Consider the following 25,012-nt stretch of genomic DNA (forward strand, 5'->3'; position numbering starts at 1 on the left):
TTGTTCTAGGTAAGTTTGCATTCATAACCAGCAGAGTGCATTGATTTTACTTTGGCCTGAGCAAGATTTGTAATTTTACTGCATGTTAACTTGGTGGAGCCTTACTCCACCACAGAACATTATTTCATTTTTAGTGAAGGGCCTCAGGCTGCACCTTTTGTAGACTGCACTCTCCTTTTGTAGCCTTGGCCTTGTTATTCTCTTGAGGTTTTGGGTGGTGGGATTGATCCTAGTAAACAAAATAGATAATTTTTTCTTTGACTCCTCCCCCCCCCTTTTCCCCATTGAGGCATTTTATTTGCACATTGTTACATACTCCTAGGAAAAAAATTCCAGGATTTCTCTCCTATGTGTTTTTGTCTTGTTTCTTCATGGTCCTCATGCCAGCTGAGGTTGTGAGTACAGTGAAACCAAGCTAGCAGAATGGAAGTAGGTTATTTTGACATTTTTCTAGATTTTTGAGTTGCACTTCAAATCTGGGCCTGATCACTCCATGCTTGTTTAACTTGCCTGTGAGGTTCACAATAATTTTCCCAGCTCTGTGATCATCTGTGATTTGAAATTTGCCAATGTAAGCATGCTTCATCATTACAGTTAGAAACCAGATGATTTTGGAGCATGGCCTGACAAGAACCTGGCATTTGTCTCTCTTTTCAGCATTGTTAATGCTCTTGAGAGCATCAGCCAGGTCATTCATGCACACCATTGCCGTAGCACGGAAAGATGGTGAAAAGAGTTTTCTTTGACTTTCTGTGTTGGTGGTGGTTGTTGCTTGTTTTAGTTTTAGTTTTGTGAAGCAGCTAAGATCCTTTATAAAACAGGATGGACTGATTTATGTCTTAGTCACAAACTTCCCCCAAACCTGAGCAACAGAGGGTTGCGTTAAGTTTCTCACTGACATCACGTCCAGTGTGGCTGGGGAGAGATCCTCCTGCTAATAATGCTGGTCACTTGGAGATCTAGATTGGAGACCGTGGCTTAGCACGTGATTCCACAGTTGTTGAGGCAAGAAAATGCAGTGTGATGGATTGTGTTCATTGGTGCCCAAAGACTTCTATGCAGAAGTGATGCACATCACTATAACTCACATTTCATTGACTAAAGCAAGTCACATGTTCAGGTATAATTTCAGAGGTGACAGGGAAGTGCAGTACTGCCACATACCCAGAAAGCAGAGTGCCAGAAATATTTGATGACCAATGCTGATGATTTCCACAGCCCCTAGCAACATTAATTCCTACTTGGTCGGATGAAATAAATGTGCTCATTGGGATACATTTCAATCTACAACTTCATTAGAACACATTTTAGAGAGGGAACTAATTTTTTTTCATGTCGTTACCTTTTCTCATTTGTTCTTTTTTCCTACATCTGTTTAGACACCAGTACTGTAGAAAACTTTTTGATTTTATTAAAATTAAAGTGTATTTAAAGTTTTCGTTACTTAATGTCTGTGAGTTTTTGACAAATGCAGATAGTCATGTAGCCACCACAATCAAGATATAGTTCTTTCACTCCCCAAAATAACTGCGTGTCTTTTTATGGTCAGCTCCACCCCCAGACCCTGGCAACCACTGATCTGTTTTTGTGTGTATAGTTTTGTCTTTTCCAGAACATCATAAGTGGAATTAAACAGTATGTAGCTGTTTGAGTCTGGCTTCTTACAGCTTAACATAATGCATTTGAGATGTAGTCACATTGTTGCCTGTATCAGCAGTTTGCTCCTTTTTATTGCTGAGTAGTATTCTGTTGTAGGGATGTGCCACAGTTATCCATTCCCCAGTTGTGGAATGCTTGGGTTGGTTGTTTCCAGTCTGGGAGAATTATGAATGAAATTCACATAGGTTTTTGTGCAAACACAAGTTTTCATTTTACTAGGTTAAATACCTAGGAATAGGATTGCTGGATGTATGGTAAGAGTATATATGTTTTTATTTTTATTTTAATAGGTATGTAGTGGTAATCTTACTGTGGTTTAAACTTTGTTGTTAATGTAAAAAATACATAACAAAATTTACTATTCTAACCATCTTTAAGTGTCTAATTCAGTGGCATTAAATATAAGCACATTGTTGTACAGTCATTAGCATCTTAACTGTGTTTTTAATTTGCATTCCTTAATGAGTCAGCATTGTTTTCACTTGTAGACCTTCTTTGCTGAAGTATCTGTTCAAATCCTTTGCTGAATTTTTTTGGACTCTTCTTATTGTTAAGACCCTAATTAGTAAGCTGGACGAAGAATTTGAATAGATAGTTCACAAAGAGAACGTGGCAAAATGTGGAAATATCCAGCTTCACTAGTAATAAAACTACTTCTTAAAATTAGCTGTTGTACTAGTTATTTTTACCCTTATATTTCAGTAATGTGTTTCATTAGAGGGAGCAAATCTACTGTTCAAAAGGAAGAAAATTATAAATTTGGAGCGGTAGATATATGTAGGATATTGACATTAAATTATGAAAAAATAAAACATTCAAGAAAACTTGATCACATAACCAGGGTGTGTATGATAAAGTCAAAAAGTTGTCTTTTGGAATTGCGGGTTAGGTTTTAAATCCTCATTTCCTCATTAACTTGCTTGATAATATAGTTGGGCTAGGATTAGAAATAGAGTTTGCTAATCTTAAATCTACTCCCCACTTGTTCTTGACTGTCAGAGGTGGTGGTAGGGTCGAATTTTTTTCTTGTACTGTTTGGCTGGGGTACAGCAGCAGTTACTATCTATAAAGTTTTCTGTCTTGCTGAGTTGCCCTTTCCTGGTCCTTTGGCTAGAGAGAGCAAGCTTTGGGGGGAATTTTTTTGTCTGTTCTCATTGGTGTTTCTAGCTTGCCAGCTTCTCCACCTCAGGCTCCAGTCCAGGATACTTGAGGCAGAACACAAATCCAGAGAACTCACTGCCTTGTGGTTCCTTGGCGTCCCAGCTTCTTTTGCTGATCTGCCTTCTCTTCACCTTTTCGAGTTTTCTTATGTTTGTTTTGTATATGATATCCTGGGTTTTTAGCTGTCCTTGGCAGGAGGAGTAGGCAGAAAACTACTATTTCATCTTGATCTAGAATCTTCATTCGTTTTCTAGTCTTTATTGCTGCCTTTCTCTAGAGCGAACCTTTATCCTTATTTTCTAGATGATATGTGTTTTACATGTTTTTGAATTTTTTTACATGTGGAATTGTATAGGAGTAGGTACTCTTTGTGTCTGGGGTTCTTTATCACTCAGCATCATTTTGTGAGATAAATCCAAATTGTGGTTTGTGGTTTTGGTTGGTTTATTCTTTTTGCCATGAAGTATTATCTTAAATTATATGAATATACCAAAATTTATCCAAATTTATTTGCCAAATTTAGGCAATTTGGGTAGTTTCCATTTTGGAGGCATTATTACGAATAGAGCTGCTATGAACATTCTTGTACATGCTTTTGGACATAAGTATATAGGGAACTATTAATTTTAAGTAAGATATTAGCAAAATACTACACGAATATATACAGTTGATACTTGAACAACACTGGTTTGAGCCACTTGGGTCCACTTATATGCAGATTTTTTTCCAGTACTTATATGGTATTGGCCCCCGCCCCATTCGTGGGTGTCACATCTGTAAATTCAACCAACTGCAGATCAGAATTTTCATCTGAATTTGCTTGAATCCGTGGATGTGGACAGAACCTGCAGATGCGGAGGGCCAACTATGGGACTTGAGTGCCCTGGAGTTTTGGGATACAGGGGGCTCTTGGAAGCAGTCCATGGATGCCGAGGTACACCTGCACCATAGGCAACATACACTTATAAAATAAGGAAAGAACTTATTTCCCCCAACCCTGATCCCCCCAGAGTAGCAACTGTTAATAGTTTCTTACGTGTTCTTCCAGAATGAATGTTTAACTATGACCTTTATATACCTGTGCCTTGTGTCAGATTTTTCTCCTGGAATATAGATTGGCAGGGAAGAACCTTTCATTGCTTCTACTCCATGCACACGGACTAGCTAAGGAAATTGAGTTGAGGATATAGAGCAATGGCAGCTGCAGCCTATCTCTTAGGTAGCTTTTCCTGGCCTCCATTTCCCTGATAAGGGGTGGGTAAGCCACTGCGAATCAGGTGTGGCTCGGGGCCTGCTAAACAGCTAAGTGTTTGCCTTGAAGAGTTTTATAGCTGAGGCTTATCGCCATTCTGGTTGATTTATAGCAACAATCTTTGCCTTTCCATTTAGGGAAATATTTATTCATAAAGTACTCTTGAGCAAAACTCAGTCACAACTTCATCATGTGGGGAAAAACAAGAGTCAGTACTGCAAAAGAGATTTGTGATGTTGTTTCTTGGACCAAATTCTGTATTACAGTCATTTAGATGAAATGGTTTTAAGTTAGAAATGGGTTGTTGGTTGCATAGTACTAGGCTTTTAGGAATGTTGAGACAGATTATTTAGATTTTATTTTGCCTTCTTTCCCTGATGAAGATAATAGCCAGTGAAAGTTTTAACACATTTTAAAAAACATGGTCAGTGAAATAGGAAAATTGCTAACATGAGTTTTCACATTTGTGTGTGTATGTTAAATAAACCACATGCAAAGACCTCCCGCTAAAGAACTTCACTGATAAAATTGGACTTGGTGGGCTTCCCTGGTGGCGCAGTGGTTAAGAATCCACCTGCCAGTGCAGGGGACACAGGTTCGAGCCCTGGTCTGGGAAGATCCCACATGCCGCCGAGCAACTAAGCCCGTGCGTCACAACTACTGAGCCTGCGCTCTAGAGCCCATGCTCCACAGCAAGAGAAGCCACCGCAGTGAGAAGCCCGCGCACCGCAACGAAGAGTAGCCCCCACTCGCCGCAGCTAGAGAAAGACTGCGTGCAGCAACGAAGACCCAACGCAGTCATAAATAAATAAATAGATAGATAGACAGATAGGACTTGGTAGTGTTAGTAAAGTTCAGCTATTATATTTACAAATTGCATGTTAACCTTTGATTGTTTTTTTTAAAGTTTCATTATACAAAATTTCAAACTCACAAATAGATTAATGTAATAAACTTCTGTATAACCAGCATCTAGGTTCAACAGATACAAGCATATGGTTGATAATTCTTTTATCTCAACCCTTTCCCTCTTGCCTCCCCACACTTCTGCTGGATTGTTTTAAAGGAAATCCCAGATACGATATCTTTTCATCCATGAATACTTACGTATTCTAAGAGATAATTTTTTTAAAACAAATAACCGCAGTACCAGTATCATACTTATTGTCTTTATCCTCCAAGTTTTAAAGTAACTATCAATGTTATTACTATTAACATGATGATTATTGAATTCTCTTTAGGATTTCTTTATAGTTCCTTCTGTCTTTGGATATAGCCTACTTGGGGATATATGATCATGTTTTAAAGTCTAAAGTAATTATTTTCTGTGATTAAGCTTGATATACACAGGTTTATTTGTTTGATTTGTTTTTGGTTTATTTTGCATTTGGATTATTATATGATTTCCACTTTTATTATTATGTAAAAGATTTCTATGGTTCTAAAACAAAGTGATTCAGAAGTCTAATGTTCCCTTCCCTTTCCTTGTTCTTATATAATCAGTGGAGCTTGTGAAGTCCCTGATACAATAATGATAATTTTATGCATATGTGTATTTTGAGAGAGCCATAGTTATTCTCTGATTTTTTTCACATGTTCCATGAGCAAAATCTATGTCTATCTATCTATCAGCATACCTAAACATACCACTACGATAGAGCAGTGGTTCTCAAACTTTTTTGGTCTCAGGATCCCTGTAAATTCTTCTAAAAGATTCAGAAGAGCTTTTATTTGCCGTATAAGAGAATTAAAAAATTTAGAAATATTTATTCGTTTAACACACCCATTATGTGTTAATATAAAATTTTTTTAATGAAAATAACTATATATTCTAAATCCAAAATACTGGTGAGAAGAGTGGATTTGTTTTATATTTACGTACCTTTTAAATGTCTGGTTTAATGGGAGGCAGTTGCATTCAAACAGGTGTCTCATGTAGCCTCTGGAAAACTCCACTGTACAATGGCAAGACAATGAGAGTAAAACACTCTTAGTGTTACGGCAAAAATAGTTTTGACCTTGCAGGGCAATGTGAGTCCAGTCCTGTACTTTAGACTGTCGAGCAGAGCTCCGGGCCTTGATTTAGATTTGTTGTGTTTGCTTAGTTTTCTGTTTATTGGTTCATCCTTCAGAAGGATGGAGTCTACTGAAGATCGGTGTCTGGTCGTATTCACGTGTTTCTCTGTCCTGCTAGTGGAGGTGCTGTCTCTCCAGTCCCACCCCACTCAACCCCACCCGCCCCTCGCAGTCGTGCTGTGGGAGTGTGGGGAGACATGGTGCCTCCTGCGGGTGGGCACATCCCTCAGTCTCCTGCTGTGACGTCCTTGCCGCGGCTCCCTGCGCCACACAGGTCACCTTGTGGGGCTGGTCCCTGTCTAGGAGGCGCCCGGCTGGCGATCAGCCGTTCACACCCGTGTTGATACTGTTTCCGGTGTTTGTCCCTGCGTCCCGCTAGCCGAGGTGTGCCCACAAAGGCTGTCCCTGCCCCACCCCAGCCCATCCCCGTATAACTGGTGGCTGACCAGCCACCATGTTGGTGGAGGGTGACGTGGCGACCCTCGTGGTGACCCTCGTTCGTGTAAGCCCAGCGGTGTCTCTTGCTGCTTCCCTCTGCACTGTGTCTTGCTTATGGGACACCCCTTGCCGCGCTGTGGCTACTGCGCCCTACTTTCTACTCCCGCAGCTGCCTGAGAGCTGGCCGGGGAGACAGGATGAGGTGGAACCACTTTGCCCTATGACTGCACCTGTCTCCTCACACTCGCACTCAAACCCACCCTGAGTGGTTGATCCTGCAGTAGCCCTTGCCTGTCACTAAAGTTAATTCACGGGCGTCTAAGCGCTTCTGGCTTCGATACCCTGATGTTGAGAATGACTTTGAGTGCTTGTTTGGCTCCTACCTACAGAACTGTGGTAATTCTAGAACTAATCCATGCTCATGGGCATCAGCGGCTCTGCTCTGATGATTCTAGATGACCAGGATTGCACGTTCTGTGGCCCTATTAAGGAGTCGTTTTGCGTACCATGGCAACCACCGTGACTGGGAATTCGGGTGATGGGAAATCCGGATTCGATTCCATAGAGAAGCCTGGTAATCTGCTACTCCAGCGTAGGAAGGTAGCAGATTTGCCACTCACGACCCGAGGGTGGGGAGGCAGTGATGAAAAACAACACTGGACACTTTCGAGGTCCAGTAATTGGAATGAGTCCACTTAAAATCCTTTAAGGCAGATTCATTGTGTGGCAAATCTGGTACCGGCAGCTGAGGTAATCCCCAGCTTCAGTGGCAGGGTATTGAATTCGGTGCAGTTAAAATGCTGTATGATCTGCCGCGCGGGTTTGTGGATGGGGAGCCTCCGTTCCATCCCTACCCCCTGCTTCTCGGCGCCCTCCTGGCTCCTAGTCGAGTTTCTGTGGGCTGAAGTGTGCACTTGAAGAAATTGAAGTACTCAAAGCAGGCGCGAGCTGCCTGCACACTGCTGCTGGAAATCCTGGAATGGGAGCGTGGTTCTATTTTGTTTGTGTTGGAGGTTGATTGTGGAGGCCGATTGGACGGGATGGCTGGGGTGCTCGTACTGCACCGCTAGAGCTCAGTCTTATTGATGCAGGACCGACCACAGTGAAAGCTTTTGCCGTGGATGTTTTCATTACCTAAGGATGAAGGTGAAAATGGGAGGTTTGAAGAGATTCTGATTCCATGTTGTTCTGACCATGAACAATGCCGACTGCCCTCCTTATTTCCGGTAATGTGCCGGTAGCTTATTGCTGGCAGCTTATGGGAAACCGAAGTCCTTCGGATGGTGGTAGCTGGAGTGTCTGGTTCCAGAGCTGAAACTTGAAGGCACAGTGGTGTGATCTGCGCTTAATTTGACTCAACCTGGACAACCCTACGTGACTCCATCACAGACAGGATTGGCACTTTGATAGCTCTTACGTGGGTGGTGGTGCGCGGCCTTTCTGTGTTGCTGGAGCGATTTGTCTGGCTTATTGATAATCGGGGAGACTAGTGTGCTCACCACTTAGGTTACCCCCAGTGCTTGATATCCCTAACTTCGACAAATATTGCTTAGCCACCCAGGATTGAGCATTCACAAGTCTGTGCTGCTCTTAAGGGGCCGTAACTGCGCCACACTTCTCAACATGTGCGTATCCCAGTCTGACGGGTGCTGGGGATTCATTATTAAATCCATTAGTGCTGGGCTCTGGGTTGCAATTATTCCTCATTAATAAGGAATTCCCTGTAAGAGAGTAGATCAGAAGCTTGCATTAAGTCCTTGCCCGTTGTTCATACTGCCCATTGCCCCTCAGATTGCCCACTTGGGGTTGGCATTTGGTCTTGGTGGATCACCGAGAAGATGGTCTAAATGAAAATCACAACCAGGTTTCGGTAGGTGGTCCTGCGGAAAGACCGCGTTAAGGACCGAGCAAGCGAGCTTGAGGGATAGCTTTCGGCCATCTGTATGTCACCCGCCACCCCAGGCAAGACTGACAGTAGTGCCATGAGAATCACTTGGGGCGGGGGTGGAGGGAGTGAAGGAAGAGCTGCTGCCCTTTGGTGGCCGACCCGTAGCCCTGAGCTTCCGTAGTTTCTGCTTAAGGTGGCCTCTGGCTCGCCTTTCTCTGGCCTTCGTGGTCTTGGGATGCCCCCTCCACACTCTATTGTGTGTGTGTCTGTTCCTGTCTGTCTCTCCCTCTAGGGCCGCTCTGCTGTTTCGATGTGTTTTTGTGAAGTTTAAACTTAGGACCGGACTTAGGACTTTAGACTTTAAACTGTTAGGACAGGAATGGTGAAGTGATTTTGCATATTTCTATCTATAATCTGTTGGTTATGAGGAAGTACGGTTTCAAAGAAAACCACGGTTTCCGTTATTTTCAATTTTGATTTATTTACAGAGCTCTCATACAAAGGAACAATTGACCTTTTTACATAAAAGAAAATTTTTAAGTTTCAGATATACTAGATTATCATCCTGATCACACTTTTTAGTTCTCCATGATGTTGATTAATGTTTTACCTAGTGATAGAGTCTTGCTTTAACATGCAATATTTTAGTTTTTGGTGGCCTATTATTTTTTTAAAAGTTATAACCAAAGATAATTCAATTTTTTTTTCATTAATAGATATATGTAGAGTGTGTCGGTCAGAAGGAACACCTGAGAAACCTCTTTATCATCCTTGTGTGTGTACTGGCAGTATTAAATTTATCCATCAAGAATGGTGAGTCATCCTTTTAGAAAATTTTTATGTCTGAGCTTTACTGTCATCTGTATAATAAGGGAGACTGTTTCAATGAACTTTCTCTGTAACTAGTTATTTCTTTAAAATTTTTATTGTGAAAATTTGGAAATTACCCATATTTCTTATTACCATGCCGTGTCATTTTGGTATATTGTCTTTCAGATGCACGTGAGTACCCATTTGTTTATTTCTACCATGGAGAGCTAATGTTCATGGGAAGTGTTACGGTGTTCTAGTTTTGCTTGGCATGATTACAGTTTACATTTAGGAAATGCTTTGTGTAAGGTAGTAACTCTTTGCTTGTATACATTTTAACTCATTTAATCCTTAAAACTGCAAGGTGGAGTATAATTATGATTTTATGATTATTCAGATGAGGGAACTGAAGCATTGAAAGGTTAAGTAACTTGTTCTAGGTCACACAGCCAGCCAATTAGTGATAGATCTAGCCACCAGGTAGCAGTATCATTAGACCAATATTAGAACTGATGTTGATGCTTGGAGATTCTTCTATATTCAGTTCTCTTTGAGGAGGTTACAATTTACTTTGATTAGTTAATTGTTCAGTTAATTGAAACTGCTTTTTAATAGAGGAAATACATGTCGTTTTTATCTTTATCTGTTATAATTCTGTACTCAGAGGGCATCAGTGATAAAAAGTTAATTGTAAAAGTTCTGTGATTTGTAAAATTTTAGTAAAGCAATATTAGTTTTCAATGAAACCTTAAAAGTTTGTTTGTTATAAACACTATACTTATGAATGTATTTGTAATTGCAGCTTAGTTCAGTGGCTGAAACACAGTCGAAAAGAATACTGTGAATTATGCAAGCACAGATTTGCTTTCACACCAAGTAAGTTCTTTTGAAGTTTTCACTGCATTTCTAGGTTATAACTGGCCACATAGAGGTGTTTCAACAGTTTTAAAGCAACTGTGTTCAGCTTAATTTGTTTTTTATGGTAATAGAAAGTATTGCTATAACATTTTGGAAAATATTTTTAAAAACTACACGTCAGCTTTTAACACACCACACGTCAGCTTTTAACACACCACACACAGGTGATTTAATTTGTGGGATATTTTTTCTTCTGGACAAGTTCAAACGTGTACAAAGTTATAATGAGCCTGTATGTATCCATCACTCAGTTTCATCCATTTTCAACTCATAGCCTTTACATGTCATTCCCTTTGCTCTTGTTCGCACCTCTCCATCCTTATTAAAGCAAATCCCATCATTTATGATTTCATCTGTACATATTTTAGCATGTATCTCTAAAGAGTAATGTTTTTTTAAAAAAAATATAGCTATAATACCATTATTTACCCAGAAAAATTATTGATGCCTTGAATTTGTCGAATATCCCATCCCTGTTCAAATTTGGGATATCTTTTGAGTTTAAATTATGTTGGTTGGAATAATAATAAAGACAAATACTTAATTCACTTTTTTAAAATAAGACTTTTTAAGCTCAGTATTTTGTAGGCTTATGGTAAATATTTTGCAGATCTTTAAAATTCTAATTATAACTCCTTTACCTATTGATTGATATTTAATATTGTTCATCTTAAATAAGTAGAGGTTTATACTGGCAAGTTATCAAGAATTTGAAGCACATTTTCATTCTGGGATCCTAGTATATTGCTCTCCCCTTCCCCCAAAGATTTTTTTATGCTTTAGTTTTTGTTTTAAGCATCTTGAGCTGCTGAGTGTAAATTCTATAAATTAGTGTTAGTTTTACTTTGTCTTTATGTGATGAGTGTATATAATTAAAATCATTACAGTTTCACTTTTGAAGCTTTGTATTCATTGTGCTCAAAAAATGTCAATTCTGTTATTTTGTAGTCTTTATTTTCTGTAGGGCATAAAAACTGTACAGCTTAAGGTTTATTGCAAACTGCAAGACTAAATAATTGAATATCATCATGAAGTTTGATTGATAAGAAATACTCATGTGAGCTTCTTTATTCTGAGGCCAATAAAAGCTTGTGTTTGTACCTTTTAGTTTTCATTTGACGGTCATGTGCTCTGTTTATCTTTTTCAAAAACTCTGTTTACTGGTTTAATGACTTGCTCCTGTGTATCAAATATCCTCTTAAAGTACCGGTCTTTGTAGGTGTGTTGTAAAAAGTTGCTGTTTGTTACTTGTTCACTCCTTTGTGTCTATAGCTGTGAACAGTTTTGTAATAGTGCTCTCATAAATTTCAGATCACTGATTTTAAAACTTTATTTATCATAGCTCTTTGTTTTGGCCTTACTGGAGAAAGAGGCCTTTGTTCCTTCTGTATGTTCTTTCTGAGAAACCTGTGGTAGAGCAGTGGTTTTCACTGGAACCATTTACAAAGGAAATCTTTCTAAAACGTGTGTACATAGGTTCTGGTACCAATTCCAACACGTGTGTGGGGTGGTTTTCCCTACACCAGTAAGCAGTTCTGCAGGACACCAGCTGGGTGTCCTACAATTTAACTCAATTCTGATACTGTCTACTCCAAGATAACATTCGATTCCACAGGTTGAGGGCTCAGTCCTTAAAGGACTGGGGTCCCTCAACCCCCTGCATATGCTAGTCGCAAACCCAGGCTGTTAGTTTTGCTTTTGACTTTCTGACCAACTGACTTAAAATCAGGGGTTCCCAATGACCCCTTCCTTGATTTGATTAATTTGCTAGAGTGGCTCATAGAACTCAGAGAAACATTTTACTTATTAGATCATCAGTTTATTGTAAAAGGATATAATTCAGGAACAGCCAGATTGAAGAGATGCATAAAGTAGGGTATGTGGGAAGGGAAACTGCACCATTTTCCCCAGATCTACTTGTTTTCACCAGCTGGGAAGCTCTCCGAACCTGAGGCCTTTCGGGTTTTTATGAAGGCCTCATTACATAGGCGTGATTGATTAAATCATTGATTGTTGGCGATTGGTTCTACCTTCAGTCCCTCGCTCCTCCCCAGAGGTCTGAAGGGTGGAGCTGAAAGTTCCAACCCTCTAATTACTTGGTTGGCTCCCTTGGAAAACCCGTGCCATACTCTTTCTCCCCACCCCCGCCCCAGACAGGTTCAAAAGTCATCTCATTAACATAACAAAAGACACCTTTATGGCTTACGTTGCTTAGAAAATTCCTAGGGTTTCAGGAGCTGTGAGCCAGGAACTGTGGACGAAGACCAAATGTATATGAGAAATATATTTTGGTCATCTGAACGACCAGATATGTATTTTTTATAAATCACAATATTACCTGTGGCAGAACCTCTTTTTCTGAGTATTGAACCACGCTTTGCAGAGAAGTGGGAAGACCTTAATTTACCATTTGGAATGTTGATTATTGTGCTAAAATGGGGTGGGGAGTGGCTAACAGACGTCAGTGGCCTGTTTGCTCTTACAGCAAGTGGGTCTGCTGCAGATTGTTGTGCATTTTGAGTGCTATTTCTGAGGCTGGCATGGGGGGAGGGTTCTTTCTTGATGACATCTGTCAGCTTCACCTTTTGCTCCTGTTTGCTTTATGTGATCTTTTATAATTTGAGAAACCAGATAATTATCGTGTTTGAATGCTGAAATATGTGTAAATTAGCCTTACATAAAGTTCCTGGCTATGAGTGAGGGATGTGTACTTCTCTTGAATCTTTTTTCCTGCTCAGGGGCCTGTTTCGTTGGCTTCTACATTTCTTATGTGATTTGCTCTCATAAATGACTTTTGGGTAAATGTAGTATTTTATTGTGATTATTTGGTTCATTTTTCTTATAGGAAAAAATATTTAAGTACAATTGCAAATGTTGAAAGTTAAGATAGTGCTACCTGCCTAGAAAATAACCTATTTGAATCTTCATGAAATTATGTGAACTTTTCCCCCCTTATAGTTTATTCCCCAGATATGCCTTCGCGGCTTCCAATCCAAGACATATTTGCTGGACTGGTTACAAGTATTGGCACTGCAATACGATACTGGTTTCATTATACACTTGTGGCCTTTGCATGGTTGGGAGTTGTTCCTCTTACAGCATGTGAGTATTCATTCTTCTGTGGCTGGAGTTATTGAAACATTGCACAACTATTTAATATTATAAAGTAATATGGCATCATAGTTTTGTTCGAATGATATTTGATTATTTGATATTATAATGTCATGTATTAGGAAAACTTCATTTAGGAAACATTATTCACCTGAATTAAAAACCATTTTTTAACAGGTCAGTTTCTTGAATGAATATGGGAAAGAAAAACACAGCATACAGAGGCTAATAATGAAAGTTCATGAAAGAATTGAAAAAGCAAAATCAAACCATAATTAGAAGGAAATTATATTTTATTCCTTGAAGTTTATTAGAGCTCTCAAGGATGACAAAAGATGGGTTCTTTTGAGATTTTTTTTTTTTAAACCTCTTTTAAAAAACACATATCTAATGGTGCTGAATAATTGGGAAGCATATCTTTCAAATATAGGAGGCTCTTTGGGAGATTGGTATACTAACTCTTAGTTGATTCTTTTTAGGTTCTTTGTGTTCTTAAAGACATGGAGAGGGGTCGATAGTATATGGTGCCAGAGTATATAGATAGGATTCTTTAGAGTTAACCGCAAACGAGATTTTTAAATAAGTATAATAATATCCTCATGTCTCCTTAAAATAAAGTAAAATAAACTTGATCAGTTATAAAAATGAAAATCTTATGAAAGCAGAATAGGTACTGTTCACTTGAAGAGTGAATTAGTGAGCTAGAAGATTGAGCAACGAGTTCTCCAGGATGTAACTCAGAGACAAGAAGTTGCAAGTATGAGGGAAAAAATTTGAGAGATGGAGGCTACATCCGATTGTGTCAGTATCTGTCTAGTAAGTAGTTCCAGAGGGTAAGAGATTGAAAGAGAGAGAGCTGACTGTGATAAAGGAAAAAGACAATCCTAGACACATTCTGAAGTTTTCCAGTGCTGAATAGGGTGGTGTATAGATGTTATGCTTTCAGATTATCCTACAAAATCATGAAAATCAGACTGGCATCAGACTTAAAATCAGCAACATTGAATGTTAGAAGACAGCAGAATAGTCAACATGTGGCAAAATTTTTGAACCCAAAATCTTATTATTCTCAGATAGAAGGACAAAATACAGACATTTCAATAGATGCAAGGACGTGGAAAGCTTACTACCTCAAATTATTTATGAAAAAAGTGTTTGAGAATATATTTTACTAAAACGAGCAAGGAAACAAAGACAGGGAAAGGTGTGAGCTCCAGAGAAAAAGAAACAAGTGCTTCTTACAGCTAAGTCATAATTGTTGTTAGTCTACAATAATTAATAATTTTTTAGGTATCAACTGGAAACTAAAATTCTAGATGATCTTAACGAGAGAAATTGTGAGGGGAGTATAGAATTGAGAGCTTTTTAGGCTGTCTTATTTGTGGTGAAATTTTAGATGCTTTAGATAAAACAGGAAAATACAGTGTAATTATGCATTAAAAATACAGGAGTAACCAAGTAGAGTCCAGAACTAGCAAAGGTGATTAACAGCAAAGGTGCCACTGCTGTTCAGGGGAGGAAAGATGGTCTTTTCAATAAATGGTACAGCATCAGCTGGACGGGCATGTGGAGCTAATGACCCACACCATTACCTCCCACCTGACACAACTTAATTTTAGACGGTCATAAACCTGAATGTGAACATTAAAACCAAAAAACTTCTAAAATAAAGTATAGGAGAACAACCGTAAAAGAAAATACTGAGAAATTTGACTTAATTAAAATTAAGAACTTTAATTCATGCTCAGATACCTTTGAGAGAGAAAGGCAAGCTACAGAGTGGGAGACAGTATTTGTAATACACATATCCAGCAAAGGACTTGTATCCAGGATATATAAAGAACTATATAAATCAGTAAGAAAAAGGAAGACAAGCCAATTAAAAAGTGAACAGCAGATTTGAACAGGTGTTTCTGGAAAGAAGATTAAATAGCCAATAAACATGTGAAAAGGTGCTCAGTATCATTAGTCATCAGGGAAATGCACAAGAAGATGCTGCTACGTACTCAGAAGAATGGCTGAAATTAAAAGACAAGACAGTGCCAAATCCTTCTTAGGATGTGGAGCATCTGCAAAACGCATGCATTGATAGTAAGAGTATATAAAGTATAGCCACTTTGGAAAGCTGTTTGATGTTATCTGTCAGTGGTAAATATTATAAATACCTTATGATCCAGTGGTTCTGTCTCTGGGAATGTTGCTAACAGGTATAAGAGCCTTGTGTCCACTAAAAGACATGTGTGTAAGAGTGTCGTCACTGCAGCTTTGATAATAGTAGTCTAAAACTGGAACCAACCAAACAACTATCAACAGTAGAATGGTTACAGTGTGGCTTATCCCTATAATGGAATACTACATAGTGGTGAAAAAGGAGCTGGCTGGCGCGACATAGAATAACATGGATCAACGTCACTTCTTTGAGAAAAGGAAGCCAGGCACAAAAGAGTATGGACTGTAGGATTGCATTTAGGTGAAATTTTAAAATAGGCCAAATTGATCTATGGTGATAGAGATCAGAATAGTGGTTACCTTTTGCTGGAGATATTGACTGAAAAGGGGCTTGAAGGAGCCTTCTGGGGAGCTAGAAATGTTGAGAATCTTATCTGGGTGGCAGTTACTTGGATATATACTAATATAAAAACTCACCCAGACACACTTAATATTTATATAAATTTTATCTTAATAAAAAAGTAACAAAACTTAAATTTAAGTAACTGTTAGGAGAATAGAAATAAGATGATGAGTTTTCATCCTAGGGAGCGGGAATAGGAAACAGTAAAATTTGTAAAGTCTGACAAAAGACAGGAAAGACAAGAAGGGAGGGCTGAGGAAGGGGAGTAAAAGAGAAGAAAAGATAAGATTGCAATATCTGTGATCATAGGGTTTAGATAGAGCCTCATAATTGTGTATGTATGAAAGTGTTCCACTACAAGAGATAAGTACGAAACAGCCCAGGTTAATGCTAGAGGGATTTGTTAACAAAGGCTGACAAAACGCAGGAACAGTATTCACCAGCCAGATATTATTCAAGATGAAACACTTTAAATGAGGAACAGCATTTTATTTCATATTAATAAAAGGCATAGTCCACTAAGAAAACTTAAGAATTTCTATGCACCAGCAAACAGGACTTAGAAATATGTAAAACATTCATAGTTGTAGTGGAAGACTAACACTTCTCTGAAATCAGTAGATCAAGTAGTCAAAAATTAAGTAAGGACTTTGAGGATTTAAGTAACAGGTAACAAGCTTGATTTCTGTTCTGACTTGTTTACACACACTCACACACAATTAAAATCTAAATTATGTCACCCATTACACATTCTGTAACTTCTTCCTTTAAGTTAGCAATGTACCCATGGCTGTCTTTTCCTGTAGGAATGTGTTGAGCTACCTTATTTTTAAGCATGCTAGTAAGGAGGCCTTTAATTAATGAGTCCGTTTTCTTATCTACAGACAATTGGCTGTTTGTCACTTTTACTTGTTACAAGCATACTTGCTTTGAATGTTTTATACATATATGTAAGTAATTTCTGTTACAGAAAATCTTTTCCTGTCTTTCCATTTTGACTTGGCATTTGAAAACAGCCATTGAAGTCACTAAATTTTTGGTACAAGGCTATAGGAAATGCTTAAACTAATACACAAGTACTGGTTTGAAAGGAAACCTCAGCTTTTGGGCCTCATTTCCAAATCTGTTTCTGCCTTTTCTGACTAAGAGGGTAAGGGGATGGCTGTGTATTTGCCCTTACTTCATCTTTTCCCTTCATGGCCAGATTTAAGATTTTGTCCTTTTGAGGACCCTTGGATCTGTTTGTCAAAAACTGGTTGTTAGTTTGCTATTCATAGCATTGAAGCATGTACTCTACTGAAAAGTCCTCTTAATGTCAAAAATGTGTACCCCCAAAACTTTATTTTCATGAGCAGACTCAATGAATTTTAGAATTCTAGGTTCAAGAAAATACTCTGTATTATCATTTTGGAGATCTTTTCTGGAGATTGGTTCCCTCCCCGCCTTCAAACATCTAAGCTCATTTAATAAAAACAAGTAAATCTAGAGAGAATCAAAACTTTAAACATTATTGTGTAACATTTATTCTTTACTGTCACTATTTTTAATGCTTGACATTTTTTTTCTTAACTTTAGTATTATGAGGCTCAACCTTGCAAAGACTAAATGTTTATTTCAGTGGCATTCGCAGTGTTCCACGTTACCTCTGTTTAGTTGAGCGACTGTATGAGTTATGATGAGAGTTGTGACTATATGCCATCATGCCCTTTCTTGGTAGGCCGCATCTACAAGTGCTTGTTTACTGGCTCTGTGAGCTCCCTACTGACACTGCCACTAGACATGCTGTCCACGTAAGTATTGAACCTCGTGGTGGTAGAAGGCTGCACGTTGTGAATGGTGCTCATTTTTTCTTCTGCATACTTGTGTTTGTTGTAATTTGAAAAGTCCTCCTATTCCAAGGACAAATAATACCTTATGTTACCTATTCTAACGTTACAGCTACAGTGGAAATAGCTGACATATATAAATGTTTTAAAACATACCCATCTTAAAGGACTGTTTGGTAACGGTGGGACAGCTAGTTAAATAAGCTGTCGTGTAGTGCAAGAAATGTACTGTTCCATATAGTGATATGCTGGGGGTTCATTTAAACATGTGTTTTTAACAACACAGACATTTGAAGTCAAATTTCTTTTTTAAATGTTTTTTGTGATTGTTAGGAGGTGGACTGTAAAAACTTGTTCACTGTGGTGGTTTTACTGTATTTTAATTTGACATAAAGCTTTGTAATTGCAGTTTCTTGGGAAAGACATATATGTGTTTTCAAAATTATTTATGTTAGAAATGCTGTAAATCATTAACTGTATCAAGATCATTAGAATATTAAGTTTGCAAAAGATTGCACCTCTGTTTGCTAAAATCTTCTTTTGTACCCAGTTGACCTTAGGTTTCTGATCCCTATGTCAGTAAAGGCAAAGAACAATATAAGACTGTCTTTTAGAACAGAAGCATGCGGAATATATTATAAAAATAAGCCAAATGGCAATAGAAGAGAGCAGGAGAGCATGTTACATTTCTGATAGAAAAGAAATCGAGGAGGTCTTTTAAGTTGCTTGTGTCTGCATCATTGTTTTGAATCGTGGCTGAAAATACTTAGAAATATTAGATGTGTTTGCAACTTGGTTTTCCTACTTGCTAGTTTTACCTTTTTTGGATAGAACAGGCAAGTTATTTAATTTATGTGTTTCTTTGGCAGTATAGGGAATAGATAAGATAAAAGGTTTTGAACTTGAACTTTCTTTACATTACAACAGCCTTCGAAGTAATGTTTATAAGTAGACAAGGATCTTGAAAATAGGGCACTAATAGCTGTGGCCCTCATAAAAAGGAGAAGCAGTAATTTGACGCACTTGAGAATTTAGAAATAGTATAATAAGGTAACCCTTTGTATGAAAATATTGACCTTCTGTGAAGTGATTCAGTGAAACAAATAGGACAGCGTTACTATTTCTGGACATCAGATTTTTATATCAGCCATCCAGAACACAGTCTTAGTATAGAGACAAGAAAAATCAATCTTGGCTGAAGTGTCATTCATATGTCTCCACGTATATGATGTAGCTCACCTCCGGCTTTCATTTAGGAATCGTATACAAAATAAAGGCCCATATTAGAAGTAGCGAGGGAGGTCAGAAAAAAGCAAGGGGTGACTGCTAAGCGTGATGGAAGTTATATTTTAATATCTATGAACTAATAAAAGAACCGTCTCAAACAGGGCAGTCTTGTTCCATTTAGCGTGAGGCTAGAGTTGTATTTATCATTGTAATTTTTGAGAGAACAGTGTAGCGGCCAGTCATATCTCAGTTGTTTAGAAGAGGTGACTTGAGGTCCCATCTGTGCTGTTCAGTAAAGTGGGGGTGTGTTACTTCTTTAATGGTTTCTGTTTTATGTGGCTAAATATGTTAATGTTTACCAAAGCTTAAATTGGTAGGCTTTGGCTTTGTGAAAAACAGGTGTTTATGGAAGCCATGTCAGTGAAAATTTAGTATTTTAGTCTCAAATAAGGCAGTATTTTACTTGCCTACCACCTTTACTTCTTGTTGGCGGAACCATTAAACATCTGGTTGTTTGGCAAGTGTGATCACTTAGGTGATGCAAAGAGGTAGCTGGTTGTAACAGAAGGAACCCTGACATTGGAATTAAAACGTTGCTGCATCTGCAACTTTTTGGTGACCTTGGGCAAATCATTGGACAGTTCTGAGCCCCTGTTTCCTCATCTGTAAAATGAGGAAGATCATGCCTCAGGGATTTGGGTGGGCTGTTCAAAGATTAAATTCACAAACACATGTAAAAACTGTATGTGAATTTTGAGCACTGTGTTAATACATAGCAAAATTATCACCCAAACTCAGAGCTGTTGCTTGCCTTCTGTTGGCAGGCTCTCCTTTTCTCTGTGACCTGATTGGTTAGTGGGCCACACCTGAGTTGCCTTCATGAGCTTCCTCATTGACATGGGAAGAATGCTGAAAGCTTGGTGGGGATAGTGGAAAGAAATTGTAAGCGTGGTTTGCTTTTGTAATCTCATGCTGCCTTTTAGAATTTGAAGAATTGAGCCAGTTTTTCTGAAAGCACTTATAAGTAAATCACTTATTTTTTCTGAGTAATGTTTCATTTTTCTCTGTAGAATCCATTTTCTGAAATTTTACTTAAAATTTCTTAATATCTTAGCAGCTGCTACATATTCTGTAGCTCAGTTCCTCAGCTTCTCTAGGCGCAGCCTATCAGTTAACTATTGCTGCAAAACATGCTGTCCCTAAAACTTAGTGGCTTAAAACAACAAACATTTTATTTGCTCATAATTCTGGGGGTTAGCAGTTTGGGCTGGGCTCAGCTGACCCGTTTATCTGTTGGGCTTGCCTCCGTTACGCATGTGTGTCACTGGGGTGGGGTGGTCTCAGATGGGGTACCTTGGTTCTTCCATATGGCCTCTTCAGAAGGCTAGTGGGGCTTCTTTACACGGTGGTCTCAGGGCAGCATTCTAAGGGGGTGAGAGTGGAAGCCCGAAAGCTCTCTTCTAGGCTTCAGAACTCAGGACATTGGCTTCCGGTTCAGACAGTTCACAAATCAGCCCAGGTTCAAGGTGCGAGGGAAAAGAAAAGGGTTCTGCAAAGAGTTTGTCACCATTTAAAAATCTACAATAAAATCTGCAATGAGCAGTTGCTGTTCTTATTGCTGATGACAAGGAAGGAGTAGAAAAGGGGGTATTTTAGTCCCAACCTATCAAAATTTTAATGGTCTGGAGGGGTCCTTAGCAAGGGGGTGATCAGTATTCCTCTTTTGATTAAGGTATATTCCAGATAACATCTGAGGGCCACATTAGTTCAGTTTGGAGCTACCAGGCCGAGGTCTCCCAAATTGACCCTTCCTTAAGTTCTCCATGGAGGGAAAAACGTCCATTATGGTAGTGAATTTTCCAAAGGCTACCAAGATTCTTGAGTTACCTTTGAATTACTCTGAACTCAGACATAGACCAGGGAAGGATATGCTCCTTCAGAGAGGAAAAGAACAAAGAGGTGTTCAGTATTATTATACTCTGTGTATTTTCACGTGAACCATACTTGATCTGTCTGGATTTGTTGAGAAACTAATATACTTTTGGTATATTTGCAGTTGGCGTCAAAATTTAATCTGCGTTCTAAATGAGGCATTTGTAAAGTGTACCACAGGCTTCTTTGCCTCACGCATTGTGTACTGTGTATCTCTCAGCCTTCCTTTATGTTGTCTTTAGGCCTTTCTAGAGGCCCTTCTCCGCCTTGCTGATTTGCTGATTCTGTTCATTTTCATGGGTTTTTAAGTATCAGCTAAGTTGGTTAAACTTGTGTATAAAATAAGGATAAGGATATTCTTAGTAAGGGTTGGACAGAGTCATGTATCGTTAGGAAATTACATATATTTAATATTTGACCTTTGTCAAGTATTTGGCTACTTTCGGTTTTTTGCTTGCTGCCTTCCTTTTTCTCAGCTATGTTCAAAGAGAGGCTGGATAGCCGATTTATGTAGTTCTGATGTTATTCTTTGCTTTCTAAAATATGAACACATAGTAATACAAATATATAAATAAACATATTTGGCCAGCTTGTAAGATAGATAAATTGCCACCATCCTCAGAAATAATTTTTTTGAGAGACTGATTTTTCACCAGAAAGTTATGACTGACTTTTCTTGTTCTTTTTGAGATTTCTATGTAAAGTGAATGTCGTTACCTTTGGTTTCTTAATTTTAAGTGTTGTTTGGAGTAATTCTGTGTACTTTTTTTTTTTCTAATAGGGACAATTTGTTGGCGGATTGTTTGCAGGGTTGTTTTGTGGTGACGTGCACCTTGTGTGCGTTCATCAGCCTGGTGTGGCTGCGAGAGCAGATAGTCCACGGGGGCGCCCCGATCTGGCTGGAGCACGCCGCTCCGCCCTTCAACGCTGCTGGGCACCACCAAAATGAGGTAACGCCCTCTGTCCCCAAATTCATTGTATTTGGGTAGGACATAAGAATTATTGTCACCCTCTAAGACCCAAACCCTTGACTCCCGTGTCCCTCGTTGCAAAGCAGGACAGTGACAACGTTTGGGGGAAGATGGAAGGAGATGTGAGAAATCAGGAGAGTGCTGTTGTTACCCGGGAACAACACTGGGGGTATACTTCATGCGCTTTCATTCCCTTGGCCTGGGTTAACAGGTTCCCGCCGGCCTGGTGGTTAATATACAGACCTCCCGCATGGGCTTCTGACGTGCTGCATAACATTAAGGAAGCCCCCTTACCCTCTTTGTTCATTAGTTTCTTCATGTGTAAAATGCCTCACCTTTGTTGCTTTTAGTAGAAACATTACCAAAAGTAGAAAAATTGGAGTACTGTTGATAACAGTCTTGTACACTTTTACTTTTTATTTATGAGATGACATGCTTAGATACAAGAGCGTCTGCTAGAGGCATTAAGAAGAGGAAGATATGATAAATGATTTTTAGTATCTTGTTTACTGAGAAATTATAGGGCTGAAAATGTAAAAAAAAAAAACTGGCTACTTACAATACAAAAACAATTTGCCCTTTGTAAAATTTTATTATGAAAAAATTGACTATAAAATTAACTCAAAGTAATACTTAACGATACTTAACGACTTAATTTTTCATTTAAGGCCCTTTGGCTTTTTTTAGTGTGAAGACTGATTTCATCAAATTCTGCCATACCCTTTTTTCTACAGAATTAAGAGTACAACTTCTCCTTTGAAAACCACACGTATGAAAAATGGGACTATTCAGCAAGGGCGCTGTTTTTAACCTAGTGTTAATACTTTCATCATCGTACCTCATATTTTGAAGCATTTTAATACAGTTCTTTTAGAATCTTCATTAACTCCATAGGAGTTCAGTGTTTTAATTAACTACAACTAGGTCTTTGCATTTGGTGGGTAGCAGAATTCAGGAAGAGCCAGAGAAGCATGCTTGTGGAAACTGATAAAGTTCATAAGGACAGGCTTACCCTCCTCAGCAGAAATGAGAAACCTTTCCTCAAGTGTGAACTGATAACTAAGAATTAAGTTATATATCAGTATGTGTGTAAACAGATACATAAATATATTTTCATCCCTGAAGTGGTCAGTAAAGATAAGAGATGCCTTATAAAGAAGGATTATGGAATGATGTATTCAAGATAGCCAGATTTGTTAACCTGTTTTCTGTAATGCTTTGTGAAATGTTAATCTCTAAATTATATTGAATGAATATATACACTGTTAAATGAGTTTATGTTCTTATATACCAAGTTGATCCAAATTCAGATACATTTAGAAGAAATGCCCTTGAGAGGTGGGTTTTTTTTGGAATTTTAATGGAGTTTGTGTCTGTTTTCTAGTTTTGTTTATTTTAGAAGGGAGGGTGCTATTTGAAAATAGAGCAAAACTGAGACAAGTTAGCCAAGTTTCTGGTCTCCTCTGTCATTTTAGGCTCCAGCAGGAGGAAATGGTGCTGAAAATGTTGCCCCCGACCAGCCTGCTAACCCACCAGCTGAGAACGCAGTGGTGGGGGAAAACCCTGCAGCCCAGGATGACCAGGCGGAAGAGGAGGAGGAGGAGAATGAGGAGGAAGATGACGCGGGCGGGGAAGATGCAGCTGATGCCAACAATGGGGCGCAGGGTAATGGCCGCCGGCCTGTGCTCACCCTTCCTCCGTGACCATGAGTCCACTCCCAGCTCACCTTGGGGAGGACTGGGGTTTTCAAAATTTAATGGGTTTGAAGTTCTATTTCTAACCTGTTTTTACTTTATTTTGGCAGACTTGCATTTATGGATATACATATGCATACTTTTTTTTTCTATGAAGCAGGGCACATTTTGTGTTTTACAGTTGTACTTTAGGGACTTCCCTGGCTGTCCAGTGGTTAAGACTCCGAGCTTCCACTGCAGGGGGCACGGGTTCAATCCCTGTTTGGGGAACTGAGGTCCCACAGTGCCACGCGGTGTGGCCATAAAATAAAATAAGATTAGATGAGATAAAAGTAAAATAAAATTCTGCTTTACACAGGACTTTTTATAGGATGGATAGGAAGACATTATTTGTAAGTTAGAATAGATCCTGTTTTTTTAAAATGGAACTTGATACAGTTTTATCTTATTCCTTTGCCATTTTTATTGAGTCAGTGCAACTTTTATTATCAAAGAAGAATTGTTGAAGTGTACTCTGCAGGCCAGATAGCACCCAAAGAAACCAGTTTCTCATTTTCTGGCGGTATAACTCCAGAGGGGTAAAGAACTTCTGAGACCAGCCTGCCAGTCAGCTGTCAGTAGGTCACCACCTTCTTTTCTTTCCTCTGGCCCCAGAGTTTTCCTGTCAAGCGCTGCGCTGTCTCTGGGTCCACTTATCACTGCTGATACCTGAGTGTTTCTTGTGTGCCAGGCACTCAAACACCAGGTCCCTGCCTTCATGGAGTTTCTGGTCTAGTGACGAAGCGGAAATATCCAAGTGAACAAGTTTGTTATGACACATTGTGGTAAATGTGCACGTTGCTCTGAGGGTGCTACTGAGGAGAGACCTACTTTAAATAAGGTTCCCCAGGTAGCTCAGATTCAGTGATACTCGAGCTGAGACGTGAAGGATGAGGAGAAGCCAGTTGTGTAATGGGAGCAAGGGGCCTTTGCAGGGAGAGGTGGGTATATGTTCAAAGGCTCTGAGAACGCGGCTCCTGTACCCTAGTGCTGGCCCTTGTTTCCTTCTGTTTGTCTAATGCAGTAGGTCCTGCCTGGTCTTCCTTCTTCCATTCTTGCTCCACTGTATTAGTGTTTGTACAGCTCTCTGCCCTTCAGATCTGTCAGTGATTTCCCCATTGTGTTAAAGAACAAAATAAAATTTGGCTTCACATTCCTCTTGTATGATCTGACCCCTGTCTGTCTGTCATACTGCATCTTCTGCCACCCTCCTCCTCACCCAGAGAATTCTGGTCCCCTGGCTTCTTCACTTTTCTCAAATCCACCGTATTCATTCTTGATTCAGAGCTGTGGAATTCCTCTGTTTCACGTAACCCTGCTTATTTCCTTTCTAGCACTTACCACAATCTAGAATCATCTTATTTTGTATGTTGTATTTATTTATGTTTTTAAAAAATTGCCTAATCAGATACTCAGTTTGGAAAACTTTTAAGTGTGG

The 25,012-nt window shown here is 39.0% G+C and overlaps 1 protein-coding gene and 1 pseudogene across 1 annotated transcript in view; one reads left to right on the forward strand and one right to left on the reverse strand.

Annotated features, from left to right (window-relative positions):
- The window catches only part of MARCHF6 (membrane associated ring-CH-type finger 6), a 77,743-nt gene that overhangs the window by 10,261 nt on the left and 42,470 nt on the right, over window positions 1–25,012 (forward strand). The window contains exons 2-7 of the mRNA XM_059916105.1: window positions 9,191–9,287; window positions 10,087–10,160; window positions 13,161–13,304; window positions 17,603–17,675; window positions 21,652–21,820; window positions 23,317–23,506. Coding sequence (XP_059772088.1) covers window positions 9,191–9,287; window positions 10,087–10,160; window positions 13,161–13,304; window positions 17,603–17,675; window positions 21,652–21,820; window positions 23,317–23,506 — 747 coding nt within the window. The remainder of the gene's footprint in view (window positions 1–9,190; window positions 9,288–10,086; window positions 10,161–13,160; window positions 13,305–17,602; window positions 17,676–21,651; window positions 21,821–23,316; window positions 23,507–25,012) is intronic.
- LOC132363504 (small ribosomal subunit protein uS8-like) lies at window positions 309–706 on the reverse strand (annotated as a pseudogene).

The sequence above is a fragment of the Balaenoptera ricei genome, chromosome 3 (assembly GCF_028023285.1).
Source record: "Balaenoptera ricei isolate mBalRic1 chromosome 3, mBalRic1.hap2, whole genome shotgun sequence".
NCBI lineage: Eukaryota > Metazoa > Chordata > Mammalia > Artiodactyla > Balaenopteridae > Balaenoptera > Balaenoptera ricei.